This window comes from Phyllobates terribilis, unplaced genomic scaffold (assembly GCF_046119375.1).
Source record: "Phyllobates terribilis strain yellow unplaced genomic scaffold, ASM4611937v1 Scaffold_7__3_contigs__length_470593459, whole genome shotgun sequence".
Classification (NCBI taxonomy): Eukaryota; Metazoa; Chordata; class Amphibia; order Anura; family Dendrobatidae; genus Phyllobates; species Phyllobates terribilis.
The window spans coordinates 268,122,067-268,138,937 of NW_027362767.1; the positions used below are offsets into that span (position 1 = coordinate 268,122,067).

The window sequence follows — 16,871 nt, forward strand, 5'->3', positions numbered from 1 at the left end:
GGAGAAACCTGGTTACAACTCATATAGAATCCATTATAGCTCCTAGTTGTATCCCAGGCTTATCTGGGCTTTAGACCTTGGTAAGGGGCTTGTATCACTATAGTATTAAAAGATTTGCTATTCAGGGGTCTGGAAAAGCTGGAAGACAATCTATTACCTGGATGAACGTTGCAGAATGTGGCCACGTTTTACTACAGAGCCCTGAGAAGCACTGGAGGCAGATGACAAGAGCGTGAGACAGACAGAAAACTACATTACCCAGAACCCCCCCCACCCGCTCATGTCATGCATCATCCAGCAGCTTGTACAGGGAATTAGCGCAGCAGCAAAACAAAGGGAGCAGCAATGACATGCAGCAGTGTGGACGATGGGGGTTGTCACCAGGAGGACGACTACAAACTTTCACCTGCACTGAGCCTGTTCCTGTCTGTAGAACACAGACAGATGGGTAATAAGCTGCACTGCAGAGCATCTCCCAGCAGGAGGAGGGGACTTACATGATGAGAGTTATGTATGAGCAGAGTGTTTCTGGAGGAGAAGCTGTGATTGTGCCACCCCAGCTATGGTTGCCTAATTCTGATGGGTGGAGTAGTAACCTGCACTGCAGAGTCCCTCCAGGAGAAGATCAGGAGGGGAGCACAGAGGGCTCCTGGAGTCTTACTTTTGACTAGTACTACTTCAGCATCTGGGTGATGGCAGCTGCTGCCCTCCTGCAGGTGAGACCCTGTATGATGACTACTCCAGCATCCTGCAAGTGAGATCCTGGATGATGACTACTCCAGCATCCTGCAAGTGAGATCCTGGATGATGACTACTCCAGCATCCTGCAAGTGAGATCCTGGATGATGACTACTCCAGCATCCTGCAAGTGAGATCCTGGATGATGACTGCTCCAGCATCCTGCAAGTGAGATCCTGGATGATGACTGCTCCAGCATCCTGCAAGTGAGATCCTGGATGATGACTACTCTAGCATCCTGCAAGTGAGACCCTGGATGATAACTACTCCAGCATCCTGCAAGTGATGACTACTCCTGGATGATGACTGCTTCAGTTTATTGCATATGAAATCTTGGATGTTGACTACTCCAACCTCTTGCAGTTGAGACTCTGAATGACTACTCCTCTAGCCTCTTGCATATCTCTTGTAGCCTCTTGTATCAGAAACCCTGAATGGTGACTACTCCAGCCTCCTGCACATGAGACCCTGGATGATGACTACTCCAGCATCCTGCAAGTGATATCCTTTATGATGACTATTCCTGGATTATTACTGCTTCAGTTTCTTGCATATGAAACCTTGGATGATGACTACTCTAGTCTCTTGCATAGACCCTAAATGATGACTACTGCAGCCTCTTGCACCTGAGACTATGATGACTACTACAGACCCTTATGTCTGAAACCCTGGATGATGACTACTCCAGCCTCTTGCACATGAATCCATGGATGATGACTACTCCAGCCTCTTGTACTTGAGACTGAGGATGATGAATACTCCTGCACTCTCTGCTGTGCAGGCTGATAGGTGACCTGCACTGCAGTTTCTCCCCAGCAGGCAGAGGACAGCTAAATATGGACCCTGGAAGGTGACTGCTGCAGGCTTTTGCACCCTTGTCCCAGTCTAGAGAGGAGACTGCTGGTGGAGGACACCCATCAGTACATAGTAGTGGGCTGACTCCTGATGTGGACTTTCCTGGGCAGAGGCTCCCTGCTCCCTGTGCTGTGCAGGCAGTGAGTTCTAGGCTGCACCGCAGGAGGAGTGTTACACTCACAGGCTGACAGTTAGGGACACCCTGGACTTTGCAGACACTGAGGGGTGACTTATCATCTCCACTGCAGAGTCCCTCCCCAGGGAGGAGGGCAAGGGAGCTCCCTAGGAGTGGGGAGCTTCTTGTAAAGTTTCCTGTGCTTGTTGAAGGGTGGGGAGTTCAGAGCGGTGGTGACAATGAGACGCGGTGACAAGGACACATCAGCGCCAGACTCATCCTGACCGCTGGGCAGGCGCAGGCATGGCTGGGGGATCCCTGATGACCCCTGCCTGGCAAAGCCGGGAATCCCTGCTGTACCCTGCGGTGACCACAGGAGCCTGCTGACTGCAGCTGGGAGCATGCCAGGCTCCAGAAAAAGTGCCAGCAGGTAACCCCCTAGCCACCCCAAAGCTGCAGCCCCAGGGAGACAGAGGCGTTCTGTCCTGCCATCGCACAGGTATTTAATATTCCATCTTTTATTTATGGCTCCAGGGTCAGCGGTGAAGTCTCCAGTCTCTGCTTACAATCCATCAGCTGTACATTACATCTATGGGCCAAGATCCTTCTGCATAGCAAGGCGATACCCCCTATAGATTAACCCCTTGTGACTGCCCCCCTTCAGTATTGCAGATCCTGGCTGATGAAGTGGAACAGTTACTGTGTGCTCCCTCTATCTTGGTGCATTATGCTACAGCAAACGATTGCACAGTAACGCTGATTCCCAATGAGCTCAGCAGCAAATGAAGGGTTCACATACTAATGCAAACGGCTGTCAGATCATTTAGTGGTGCTGAGAGATGGCAGGACCATGGAAGGGGGTTAATGCGGGACTGCAAGTGCAGCAACTGAGAGGTTAATACCATGCACTATATGGAATATGGGACCAATGTCTCGCTAAGAAATTAATGTTGTATCTTTGAAAGCTGGGTGCTGTCTTTTTCCATAATCGTCACCCAGATTTCCTCATCTCACAAACAGCAGCAGTATACATCACGCACTCCAGTATTGCTGCATAACCTCAATAGATAATCAGGGTTATAGGAAAGCTGGGTTACAACAGATGTGGGAGCTACACCCACTTCAGCATTGCTGCATAACTAGATAGATAATCAGGGGTATTGGAAAGCTTAGTACAACCAATGTGGGAGCTGTAATGGCAGACAGGTTGGTTGTCACCCAGCTTTCCTAGGCTCCAGAATGTCCACAGTACACATCATCCACTCCAGCATTGCTGCATAACCTCGATAGACAATCAGGGATATAGGAAAGCTGGGTTACAACAGATGTGGGAGTTGTAATGGCAGACATGTTGGTTGTCACCCAGCTTTCCTAGGCTCCAGAATGTCCACAGTACACATCACTGACTCCAGCATTGCTGCATAACCTCGATAGATAACCAGGTAATATTTCCTAAGCGACTGTCTGTTGTATCCGATTCTGGGAAAACTGGGTGCTGACTTTTTTTTTTGTTGTCACCCAGCTTTTCAGGTCTCCTGAACAGTAGCAGTATAGTATAGTAGCAGTATACTTCACCTGCTCCAACATTGTGGCATGACTAGATAGATAATCAGGGGTGCAGGAAAGCTGGGTGACAACCTAAGTGATAGCTCCTGAAAGTCCACAGTATAGATTACTGACTTCAACACTGGTGCAGACTGTCAGGACTGTGGGATAGATGGCTGACAACTTACTTGGTAGCTGTGTGAGAACTTGTTGGTTGTCAACGTGACATTGCTTTCAACGAAAGTGATCTAACAGATCATTAAAGGGTTGGAAATCCACTTGATGAATCAGGTCGCTGTCACTTTAAGATGATACAGGAAGGTCTCTCTCCTCTGCTTGCTGTCTGTGATGTGACGGTTTATAGCCAGGGGATGGCTGCTCTTTCATTTCTAATTCCGTCTGATCACGGTGTATGTCAGCACCTGACGCTGATGTCGCTTTGATACCATCCCAGGCTCTAGAAATCCTCGGCGATTCTCCCACCCAGGAATATCCGCCCTGCTTCTGTGTGCATCGCAGAAATAGCAGCTAACAGGTTTAGGAAGCAGAAGAAGCCTGCTCCAATTTGCATTTCAACATCTCTGTTAACTGTCAATGAATAGAGTTGGATATTAATGCCATGTTCTTCTCTGCAGGTACCCAGGACTGCTCCATAGGCTGCAGCACTGAGATGCTCCTCAGTCCATCTCTATGGATATAGCAAAAGAAATCTACCATCTGAGCTACAGCCATCGGGACGAGGTATCACCTGGCCGCGCCCTGCAGGGACCCGGCAGGAGAAACGCACAGGTCTTCATGCGTCGGCGCCCTCAGGACTGCTTGAGCCTGCTTGAGATTGCCCTGGTGTTAAATACTATGGGGTGCATCCATAGTTTAAGCTGCAAACCCAAAGTCTTCAGAGAGTCCATCGCCGTGCTGGACATCAAAGCCACCATCGACTCCACTCCAACCAGCATCGACGAGTCCTCCAGCGTCGTCCTCCGATACAGGACACCGCATTTCCGAGCCAGCGCCCAAGTACTAGTGCCTCCAATCTCTGGGAAAGACTCGTGGAGGGTTGGCTGGATCCAGGCCTGTAACCACATGGAGTTCTACAACCACTATGGAGACCTGGGAATGTAAGTGTGCGCCGGGGCCACCCTGTTATTTATAGGCTTCCTACACTAAAATTCCAATAATCCGGCATCACTCAGTTAGCTGGAGTCATGTCACTCACAACAAAGTTACCTCACAGTGCATCCACCCCATCAGATGCAATACCTCTAACTATGGGGTAAACTTCTGCTAATCCGCAAAGGGATTCTGCTAAATTTCCAATGAAATGTTACTGTAATACATTAGAAGGTAGCGTTATCACTTATATCTGCTAGCTGACTACCAATGTGGCTGCCATTCCAGCTCCCACAGGTTGTCACACAGAGTTCTGCAGTCCTGAATGGTAGTAAAGGTGGTGCGGGAGCAGCATGCGTATGCAAAATTGTCACTCTGTGATCTGGGAAAGCTGTGTTACTTGACCTAAGTTTATTAGGCTGTGAATTTCCCAAACGGGTAGAATTAACAATCTCCTGGCCAGGAAGTAACCCTGCTGCCTATAACCGCTTCCTGACTCTGAATCGTGGGCTTACACTCCAGTCTTGGCTGGAGGTGGTGGATAGATGCCCTGCAGAGACTATCCACTGAGTACCAAAAATGAAAACCACCCAAAACAAGATGTAAATTGGTGGCAAAGAGGTGAAATTTTTTGAGTGAAATGACCCTTTAATTCTTTAATTTTGCCAAAGTAAAGGGGCAGCGGAGTGACAACTTTTAAAAAAGTAGCAGATCTGTTACCAGAAAGACCCCTTCAATGCCACCGGCAAGGGTCCGATAACCATCTGTGGCTGCTGGAGGATGGAACCAGTGACCCGACCATCTGGACCTGCCCCGATTACATAAGTCACATTGAAGGATCACAGTAAAACTGTTATAAGTGGTCGATATATGAAACAAAATGTGGAGTTGTGGGATGTGAGTGCTGGAACTGAATCCTCTGGATCATATTCTCATCTCCTCCATTGATATAAGCTGCTTCTGGGAACTTTCTTTTTTTTTTTCCTCAACCTTCCAAGGCATTGTAAAATATTCATCCTCCAACTTCCTACAGTCGGCGTTTTTGATGATACTTAAATTTCTCCTGGTGTAATATTTCATGGCGTCCAGTGTTAGCTATGAGAATATTAAAAATGACTGATCTCTTCACTATGTATTGGAGCAAGGTAGCAGGGCGCGTCCTTGTGAGATGAGCTACAAAAGGATAGGAAAGAATAAAAAAGGCACCTCCATGGGTACCTCACTCACCCCAGAAAATCCATGTTCTGAATATTTGGTTATTCTGTTTGCACCTTAATATTTCTAATATTGCCCCAATAAACTGATTATTATCTCATTAATTAAAGGGGTTGTCCAGTGAAAATAAGTTATCACCTATCATAACTTATTGATCGATGGGGGTCCAATTGCTGGTACGTTGCATTGATTGTCAAAGCAGGTACTCCCTGTTAGGATGGAGCGTCAGTGCACATTTTCTATGGGCCTGCCAGAAAAGTTCCCCATTCTTCCGACCCTCGGAAATTAATAAATTATCACTGAACAACCCATCTAAGTATACAATCTAGTACCTTAGTTGTTACCTCTGGAACTACATGTAAATCCCTGTAACTCATTGGCTCTATGCATATCCCAAGTCTTCACGTCAATGTGTTTACCCTAGCAGTTACCTCATGTTCCCTGACAGTTCTGGTGTCACCCTAGTGACCCCATTGTTGTCCTATCTACACTCCACAGCAGCAATCGCAGTGCAGCACTGAGGAAAATTGTGTGGTTGCTGCGGCATTGCCTCCTGTGTCCTTCCAGCTGCTTTTGGCCTGGTGTAGGGTCATGGTTTGCCTTTGAGTCAGTCCATAGCACTAGATAGCTGCAGACCCGGTTTCCTGGTGGAAATTCCATGCGAGCAGCTTCCTTTCCTGCAGTGATAATTCCAGATTTCAGGGGTCCCCCGCACTTCCCTGCCATTGTACACACAATAGCTATTTTTGAACTTCCAGGACGTGGAGATAATGCAATTTTTTTTAGTCACTTTGTGAGCTGCACATCTGACATCAGTTATGTTTTGTCTGTGTCAGGGGTTATGAAGGAGGTGATGCTTTGTGCCGCTGATACAAGGCTTTTTAAGTCTTCTCAAAAGTCATAAAATTTTAACTATATTTCCTCTATACTGAGATAGGTTTGAAGTTACAGGCCAGAAGTCTGAGGCTGCACTACGAAGACGTTTCCATGAGACCATGCATGAAATCAAATCACCATCCATATCAATGTCTCCATCCTAGCTGGCTTAGATATTGGACATGTCATCAGGATGTCTCAGTGGTGCAGCCTCATGACAAGGTTCATCTTATTCTCCTGCCGCCTGCATGCCCAATGGCTGTCCTTACTGGCCCTTTTCTTACAATACATTGATCAGCCCTCTCCTGTGTGCGCACCGCAGCTGCCGAACCCTCCGCTTAGGTCCTGTTGTAATCCCCTCCAGTCACTAAGAGGAAGACCCGCCTGTCTGCAAAAGTGTCCTCTATACCGCTGAAAACAGGAAGACCAGCCAGGGGCGAGAAGAAAAGATCAGAATACAATGTCCTCCGCTGCACAGAATCCGCCTTTGATACAGCAGGAAGTTCACAAGAGATAACGCGCACGTGTGAGCGCTTCGGCGGCACAAGATCACTACCGCGCTGAGAAAATAATAACTGGCGCATGGCCCTGGTCATTAGATCTGCACAGTATTCTACTCAGAGCTGCAGTTTGTTTCCCAGAGCTGCACTTCCTACTGTTGCAGCCAGTTTAGGGGCTATTGGAGAACTCTGTTTGGTCTCCTGGTCACTTACAGATCCTTACCTCTGTCTTCTCTCTCCATCTCTCAGTCTTGTCTATGTTAGGCTATGTTCACACATGTTGGGTTTTTCAGCGTCACAAATCTGCAGCAAAACCTAATCTCTGGCAGGAAATCAGTTTTGTCAAAAACGCAGGTTTTGATGCGTTTTTTTTTCACTCTCCTTCTGTTTCCATTTATACATGTACATAAAGTTCTGTGAAAAAAAAGAACCTCATTCTATTTTGCCATCAAAAACGCTGATGCAAATTTTGGTGCGTTTTTTTATGCGTTTTTTCAACGTGTTTTTCACCACCCATTACTTCCTATGGGTGAAAGATTGCTGAAAAAACGCTGAAAGAAGTGACATGCTCTATTTTCCAAAAACACAACCAAGGCACAAATTATGCAATAAAAAGAAAGATGTGTGAACAGAGAATTCTGGTTTCTCATAGACTTTGCTGGTACTGCAAAACGCAGTTGAAAATGTGCATAAAAATCTGCAGCAAAAAAACACTGAAAAACCCAACATGTGTGAACATAGCCTTAGTCTTATTCTATACTTCCTGTATCATCGGTTTATTGCTACCACTGGAAACAGTCAGGAAGCTTGTTGAGACACCCCAGGGGATGCTGGGAGATTTTTTTATTTCATGCTATTAAACTTGGTCTTACACATAATTCCTATCTTTTGAGCCCTTGTCGGGGAGATGCAGCTGATAATGGATTACGACCCCTCTATGGTCAGCGATTATTAATTGAGATCCGCGGAGTATTTGGCCTCTGCGCACATTTCACACGGTTGGCGTTTAATTATCCCGATACCTGATTATGTGGCACAGATGGTTAGAGCAATCATCAGCAGCACTCACCAGCACCGCTGAGACCATTTCCTGTTTTTTTTTTGGCAGATTATTGGCCACTTGAGTAGCTGGTTTCCATTGAACTGTTTTTGTATTTTTTTAAAAAAAAAATTAAGAAGTAGAAAGTTTACTTCTTCTCCACTAGAGTTCCACTTCTGTTTTTATTTTAAGATGTGTGAGGGTTTGTTACAATTGCATCCAGTCTAGACTATCCTCTGAGAGCGGAATGGTCTGGATTTCAGGCTGGTACAATCTATCAAACGATCAGGAGGGGGTGGGGGAGAGATTTGTGCTGCTGATGTGTTTAGCTCACAGAGGGTTGTCTAGATAGGATGCAACTGTAACAAAACTTCCACCTAGGCATGTAAACAAGAATGCTCCTAAGTGAAAATATGAAATTTATTTATTAAGTATTCCCATCTCAGACTTTTATACAAAAATGTCTCATAGATGAGCATCTCACCAGGCAAGGAGAGGTGTCTATGCCTTCACATATGTCGCTCTCTATATTCACTTGTTTGGGGGTACCAATAATTGCTTGGCAATTTTTGGAATACCCATAGAAGCGAATGGAGAGAGCCAAGCATGCGCAGCCACGTCTTACTGATAAGAAGGCGAGTGGTGTGACCCCCATCTACCTGACATTGTTACCATAGATGTCCCAGATGGGACAACCCCTTTATTAAAGACCCTGTATATAATCTGTCTCCTCACGTTCGACTCTGATTTATGTTCTGATCTTCAGGTCCAGTTGGGAACTTCCGGACCTCCTGAATGGTAAAATCCCCGCCATCAGTGACTCAGACGGCGTCAACTATCCCTGGTACGGCAATACTACCGAGACCTGCACTGTCACCGGCCCAACCAAGCGGGACACCAAGTTTACCGTCAGTATGAATGATAATTTCTACCCAAGTGTGACGTGGGCAGTGCCTGTCAGCGATTCCAATGTGCCTATGTTGACTGGCATCCAAAGGGACCAAAGTTTTACCACTTGGCTGGTGGCCATCAACATGGTGAGCGGAGACCTCGTCATTCTGCACACCATCAAGTGGAGGATGAAACTGGAGATTGAGATCAAGCCGACTTTACTATTGGGTCAACGAGCCAAACTACAGGAACCTTTTGCACAGGAACAGCCCCAAGTCCTCGACAAAAACGAGCCCATACCGCCGAGCGCGCTCGTAAAGCCGAATGCCAATGACGCACAGGTGCTGATGTGGAGACCCAAAAACAAACCGGCCGTGATTGTCATACCCCCGAAACGCCGGTGAACCTGGCAAACCAGGAAATAGCTGCTAATAAAGACGTACGAATCAACCAAAAACATCTGAGGTCCTGCTGTCGTTTCCTTCAGACCTTGGGGCATCACTGTGTTATTTTTTATGCTGGTACCTTACCTTAGTATGGGACACAATGACAACACCACATATGGAGTTAGACATTGAAAAAGGTTTTAAGGCAATTCCTGTAGACCCTCATCCAGCATTTATCGTCTTGCCCGCCCGCTGCACTGCTCCTTTTTCATGTCAGGCTGGATGTACAGTCCTTAATTTTCCATGACGCATGAAGTTGGAGACATTCTCTGGAGATTCTTGTTTTTCTGGATTGTGTGTTATTTATGATGTTTTATTGACTCCACAAATGTTCTTATAATTGTCAAAAAAAATTGCCAAATGATCCTCAACAAAAGATCCCTCTATTCCATGAGAGGCACTAATGTTTGTGTGCTGTCTTTGGTGGAAGTGGAGTAGACCTTAGTGAAGCTGAGGACTGGGGATGGACTTAGCTGAACCTCAGGTATTGGAGTAGAATGTAGTGTAACTAAAGTGCGAGGTGGGTTTAATTGAACCCGGGGTATGAGGTGGGCTTTATTTAGGTTGAGATATGAAGTAGGCTTTGTTGAAGCCGAGATATCAGGTGGGCTTTGTTGAGGATAAGGCAGGCTTTATGTAGTATCCTGTGGGCTTTACTGAGGCTGAGTTATAAGGTGGGCTTTATTGAGTCCGACGTATGAGGTTGGCTTTGTTGAGGCCAATATATCAGGCGGGCTTAATTGAGTCCGAGGTATAAAATAGGCTTCATGTAGTATACGGTGGGCTTTATTGAGGTTGTAGTATGAGGTGGGATTTATTGAGGCCATGGTATGAGGTGGGCTTTATTAAGGCCGAGGTTTGAGGTGAGCCTTATTGAAGCTGTGGTATGAGGTGGGATCTATTGAGGCCAATGTTTCGTGAGCTATATTGAGGCCGAGGTTTGAGGTGGGCTTTATTGAGGCCATAGTATGAGGTGGGCTTTATTGAGACCAAGGTTTGGATGAGCTTTATTGAGGCAACGGTATGAGGTTGGCTTTATTGAGGCTGAGGTTCGAAATAGGCTTTATTAAGGCCATGGTATGAGGTAGGCTTCATTGAGGTCAAGGTTTGGATGAGCTTTATTGAGGCTGCGGTATGAGGTGGGCTTTATCAGACTGAGATTTGAGGTGGGCTTTATTGAGGCCAAGACTTGTGTGAGCTTTATTGAGGCCGTGGTATGAGGCATACAATTGCTGTAACTCTATTGATACTCAGGGGTAATATAGTCCATAGATAGTAGGGGGTGGCGAGCCTTGCAGAGCATTGCTTCCATGTCCCTCATTTAATGCAGCTGCTTTTTTTTTCCTTAAAAAATCTGAATAATGGTACAAATAAAACTTCTCAAGAAATGCTGGAGCCGTCACCAGGAGCCAACCTGCTAATTATTAGAAATATGTTAGTAACGTGTCACCCCACAAAACAGGCACCCGTTAAGAAATAATCTTAGAGATGTTTTCTGTAAAAATGGTAAAAGTTCTAATTCTCAGTCATATCAGTATCTGGAAAGTGGAGTCAATCCAATATGGCCACCACTGCAGTTTTTATCTGGTTGTTTTCTATATTTCCCAAATCCCTCTACATCAAATAACTGGGAGAAGTTGGGAGATAACGCCTGTGGGATCTTATGTTGGCAGCCATATTGATTTATAGCCCAGATATTTGATGGCCATGGTCCTGAGGCTTCCATCATCCTTACACTTTATACTCTATGACTGGGGGTAGCTTGCCCTGCTCCCTCCCAGTCAGACTCCAGGAAAGAAGCAGGAAGAGGTTATCCCCAATCCAGCCGGGAACGCCACAGCCCAGAAAGTGGGACACATAAGCCTCCGTCTTGCCGACGATCCCTATAAAAATGGGACGGTTCACAGATTGGAACAATTCTGTTTTTTTTTTTTGTTGCAAAATGTCGTTTTCCTTTGTACCTGTAGTATCTCTTTACATCACAGTCAGCCGGATATGTAATGAATGGAGTCCGGCTGCAGCAGCACCACCACTTCTCTCCATCCTTGCTGGGCTTGTCTACTTGACTCTGAGGCAGGGGCTCTCCAGCTGCTGGGATACAACTCCCAGCATGCCCTGGCAGTATACTGGGAGTTGTAGTGTCCCAACAGCTGGCAAGCCACATGTTGTAGAACTCCACTCTAGGTTCATCCAGATGCCACATTGATCATTTATGCAGAAAAATAGAAATTTTAGTGCTGATCCGGAATCTTAGGGCTCGTTCACATGAGCGTATAACATGGCCGAATGATATCCGATGTTTTATTGATTAGCACTCGGCCCAGTGTTATACTATGGGGAAGCTCAGATCTGCAATTATTTTCTCATGCCGATTCGGCATAGGAGTACAATCACAGCATGCTGCGGATGCATCAGAGAATCGGATCGCACTCACCCATACAAGTCTATGGGTGCAACCAAAGACAAGAAAAATACCCAAATAACTGAAAGTAAATGTATAAATCGCACAGTGCAAAAATAACAATAGATAATAAAGGGTATTTAGTTAACATAATTTTGATCAAAATAATGTGAAAGCCATCCCGCCACTTCACGGCAACCCTTATGGGACAGTCCTAACTCTAATATTAAAAACCTTACCATTTGTCAAGTGACATACATATGGACAAGGGCAGAGAGACTGGATCCCTAGTGTAAGCATAGAACCAAGGCAGAATAAGCGTCTCAACCCAGACAAAGGGCGGCCACACCTTTTTATATGCACTAAAGCATACTGACTGCAAAGAAAAAACCTGAAGGTCTGAACTGAAACGTAAGTTGATGTGCATGCAAAATGTAAATGCATGTTAACACAAGGCCATTAAACAGAGAAAAACCAAAGACAAGAAAAATACCCAAATAACTGAAAGTAAATGTATAAATCGCACAGTGCAAAAATAATAATAGATAATAAAAGGTATTTAGTTAACATAATTTTGATCAAAATAATGTGAAAGCCATCCCGCCACTTCACGGGAATCTTAGGGCTCGTTCACATGAGCGTATAACATGGCCGAATGATATCCGATGTTTTATTGATTAGCACTCGGCCCAGTGTTATACTATGGGGAAGCTCAGATCTGCAATTATTTTCTCATGCCAATTCGGCATAGGAGTACAATCACAGCATGCTGCAGGTGGATCAGAGAATCGGATTGCACTCACCCATACAAGTCTATGGGTGCGTGTGAAACATCGGACTGCACTTGGATGTCATCCCAGTGCAGTGCGATTACCTCGAATGGAGGAGATGGCGAAATTACTTTCCCCATCTCCTCCGCACCTGTGTTGCGATTCTCTGATGCGAGAGGACCGAAACACAGAGCACGGACACTTGGCTCACGCTCGCAGCCGAGCAGGAGCCAAGTATCATTAGCACATCATAGCCTCCAGCCTTAAAATGGTTACAATGGGGGTAGTTTAGGGTTGGGATATTAGGGTTAAGTTACTATGTATGGCCAGCAATTATTAGATGGTTGTCAGCTGAACGATGCTTTGGTTGATCTTTCAGCCGGCAGCCATCTTGGCCATCCCTCCCATACACAGACAGGAGCGCTCGTTCGGCCAAAAATTCCTGTCTTCTCTATGAGAAAGCCGTTGAATGACATCTCTGTTGGCGACTCTGTTGGGCATAAGTGATCAACGTCTCCCCTGACCAGTCAGCTGGGACCTCCATGTACATTAGCGGATCAGCTGAACCCGTCCATGTCTGTGGGTGCAGCCAACATTAGTTTAATGGGTATGGAGCATTAAGGGTGAAGGGGTTAAGGTTGGGATATTATGGGGGTTTGGCGTGAGATGTTGGGGTTATGGTGACAGGGTTAGGGGTGGAATGGTAGGGTCAGAGGTCCGGGATAGTTCGGATTTTGCTGTGGATCTGCAGTGATCACAGCAGCATTCTCCCTGCAGGTTTAGTGACTTGTACTCTACTGGGAGGAACCACCAATAATGCAGCTATTAATGAGCGGCTTCAGACCCTGGGTCTGGGCTGCCGAGTGGCTCTGGACTGACGGACTTTGGGCAATTCCAGCCGAATAGATGCATGTTGGGGATTCCTCACTTACAGGGGCTCCACTATTCATGGCTGCACACATTTTTCTGACACTGGATTTATTTATTTTTTTTTGCGGGGGTCTCACATCTGCACTGTACCATGAAACGATTGCATTCTATGGTTTCCATTTTTTATTTAATTAAATGATATCAAATGACATGATTGAGTAGTAAATGAGAGATTTACTGGAAACATAAGTCTCTGACATATTGTACCATCCGCCCCCTCACCCTCCTATTAATTCTTCTCCAGCGTGTCAGTCTTCACTGAAGTTTTGGCGTTCTGTTCATACACCAGGAGGCTCGGGCTGAATAATGGTGCAATACATGGAATTTAGCTAAGTCATTGAATAAAAGGAAAGAGTCTTTACCTTCTGGTCTATACCCCAGGGTGCCATCTCTCAGGTTACTAAAACTAATGGTTACCAGGTTCTCCAATAGCAACCAATCAGACTTCAGCTTTCAATTACTAATCTGCCCTGTGAAAATGTGAACTAAGTTCTGACTGGTTGCTATGAATGACAAAGCTTTGTTCAATCATATTGAATCTTGATTGACTCATAGCAACCAATCCAGCTATAATTTTTCCAGTGCTTGTTGGAAATGTTAGGACTGATCTGATAGGTTCCTGTCTGTAAAGTCTCCATCTTCATACCCCATCTTCTACACGAAGCTCATTCCACCTCACCAAACCATTGCCAAAATCTTCAGGGACATAGCACTGCTGAGCTGCTGTATCTAAGTCTGTCCTGTATCTAAGCCTACAATATGTGATACACTCAGGACCACAGCATTATTCCCCCCATCATTACAGAACCTACTTCCTTCTCATTAGTCCTTGTGTGGTTATAAATGAAGAGGAAGTCGCCTCCATCTCCTCTAAGATCATTGGGCAGGAAATCCTGAAATAACATCTGCACAGAGGAGGGAAACACGGGGCGACAGCGGGGAAACCGGGGAGAGGGGGCGGAAACAGCCAATCATACGTGTGCTTGTACTTCTAGTATCAATGTGTGATACTAAGGGCTGAGCAGTGTATCTAATCCTGTCCTGTGTGATACTAAGGGCTGAGCAGTGTATCTAAACCTGTCCTGTGATACCGCCTGAACCGCATATCTAAGCCTGTCCTTTGATACCATGTGCTGAGCCGTGTATCTAATCCTATCCTGTGATACCATCTGCTGAGCCGTGTATCTAATCCTATCCTGTGTGATTCCGTCTGCTGAGCTGTGTATCTAATCCTATCTGTGTGATACTGTCTGATGAGCTGTGTATCTAATCCTATCCTGTGTGATACTGTCTGCTGAGCTGTGTATCTAATCCTATCCTGTGTGATACCGTCTGATGAGCTGTGTATCTAATCCTATCCTGTGTGATACCGTCTGCTGAGCTGCGTATCTAATCCTATCCTGTGATACTGTCTGCTGAGCTGTGTATCTAATCCTATCCTGTGTGATACCGTCTGCTGAGCTGCGTATCTAATCCTATCCTGTGTGATACCGTCTGCTGAGCTGCGTATCTAATCCTATCCTGTGTGATACCGTCTGCTGAGCTGCGTATCTAATCCTATCCTGTGTGATACCGTCTGCTGAGCTGCGTATCTAATCCTATCCTGTGTGATACCGTCTGCTGAGCTGTGTATCTAATCCTATCCTGTGTGATACTGTTTGCTGAGCTGTGTATCTAATCCTATCCTGTGTGATACTGTCTGCTGAGCTGTGTATCTAATCCTATCCTGTGATACTGTCTACTCAGCTTCTGTATCTAAACCTGTTTCTATAGTCAGCTGAAGCTTGATGGACGTAGCAGGGGTCCAGTTCTGGCAGTGCGCCCCCCGGCTGTCAGGGACAAGCTCTAGCCACTTCTGTTACTATCCCACCATATATATAGAAAGACTATTTATATTCGGCTGCGGCCGGTGTCACAGATGATAGCGCAGCTCCATATTCTCAGTGCTGGGGGAAGGGGCACCTGAGCGCACACAGCAGTAATATTTATCTGCACAGTATGGCATTAGCAAGCCTTCCTGGACATTATACTACGGTGAGGTGCTGGGGCCTTGTGCCTCCTAGGATGAGCTCACGCAGTGCTTCTGCCGTTGGCTGCGGTCTGGTCTCTCCCCTGAGATTCTCTCAGCCTTTGCACTTTTCCGTGTGGTTCTGCACCTGCGGCTGAGAATTTGCACAACAACTAAACTGAAACCAGAATGATGCACGTCAGCTGGATCGTAAAAGGAAGTGAGAGCGGCCTTGAGAGATGTTGCGGCTTCATCTTGGTATCACAACCTCATTATCAGCGCAGGACATGGGTGTGATGAAACAAGAAAACATGCCACAGGCCGGAAAAGCCGCAGTGCACGGGCAATATGTGAAGTCTCACTGCGCACGGGCAACATTGCGAATCTCACAGCGGGAGGATCGTGGACAACATTGCGAGACGCGCAGCGAACTGGCAACATGGCGAGATGCGCAGAGCACGGGCAACATGGCGAGACGCGCAGCTCACCGGCAACATGGCGAGACGCGCAGAGCACGGGCAACATGGCGAGACGCGCAGAGCACGGGCAACATGGCGAGACGCGCAGCTCACCGGCAACATGGCGAGACGCACAGCTCACCGGCAACATGGCGAGACGCGCAGAGCACGGGCAACATGGCGAGACGCGCAGAGCACGGGCAACATGGCGAGACGCGCAGCGCACCGGCAACATGGCGAGACGCGCAGCGCACCGGCAACATGGCGAGACGCGCAGAGCACCGGCAACATGGCGAGACGCGCAGCTCACCGGCAACATGGCGAGACGCGCAGTGCACGCTACGGCTATGAAATGGAGTAGAGTCATTTGAAATCTGCCCAGTGCTGCTCTCACCTCACATACCCGCAGCACCACGTCCAGATCTGCCTTGTTTCATAACGGCGTGGGGATTACGCAGCAGCAGAGAGCAGTGAATCCAGACACAGAACATTCCCTCTGCATGATAATAATGGCGCAGACCCAGACACCGCTACAAGGGCATTGTATCTGTCCTTGTCCGGCAGAAGCGCCCGCGCTGATTAAACCCGATAAGTAATCCGAGGACGCCGCTAATAAATAGATATTGAGCGGGCGGCTGGTAACTTCTCATCACCGGGCTGGGATGACACACATTCCCCCCGGCCGCAGAGGCTTAGCTGGGTATTAACCCTTTCTGCTGCCAGAGAAGGTGCCCTTGTGAATTATTGCAAATTCAGATTCCCCGTAGAACCCCTCACAAAAAGTTGCATGCAATTAGTCAGATTTCATTTTATAGGTCACCCTTGTTCAGATTTCCATCATTTCATCCTCGGCACGTTATAGAAAGTTGGGGAGTGCAGTCCTAACCCCTGCACGTTCAGACTCCCTCTCTAGTCTGAAATGGCTGATAGCAGGGGATAATAGACTGCACAGCATAGCCTTGTCCTGTGCAAAA

At 46.7% G+C, this 16,871-nt stretch overlaps 1 protein-coding gene across 1 annotated transcript; it reads left to right on the plus strand.

Moving 5' to 3' along the window:
• Window positions 1-312: 312 nt before the first annotated feature.
• On the plus strand, window positions 313-13,529 carry FAM78A (family with sequence similarity 78 member A). The gene is made up of 3 exons (XM_073640704.1): window positions 313-2,207; window positions 3,889-4,371; window positions 8,760-13,529. Exons 2-3 carry the CDS (start codon window positions 3,944-3,946, stop codon window positions 9,286-9,288), a joined length of 957 nt encoding a protein of 318 aa, XP_073496805.1. The 5' UTR covers window positions 313-2,207; window positions 3,889-3,943; the 3' UTR covers window positions 9,289-13,529.
• The last annotated feature ends 3,342 nt before the right edge of the window (window positions 13,530-16,871 follow it).

Bases quoted from the DNA above. Each gene is read 5' to 3' on its own strand.
- FAM78A (XM_073640704.1), top strand. From the start codon at position 3,944: ATGGATATAGCAAAAGAAATCTACCATCTGAGCTACAGCCATCGGGAC. The intron at 4,372-8,759 runs GTAAGTGTGCGC...TCTGATCTTCAG, and splicing joins CACTATGGAGACCTGGGAAT to GTCCAGTTGGGAACTTCCGG.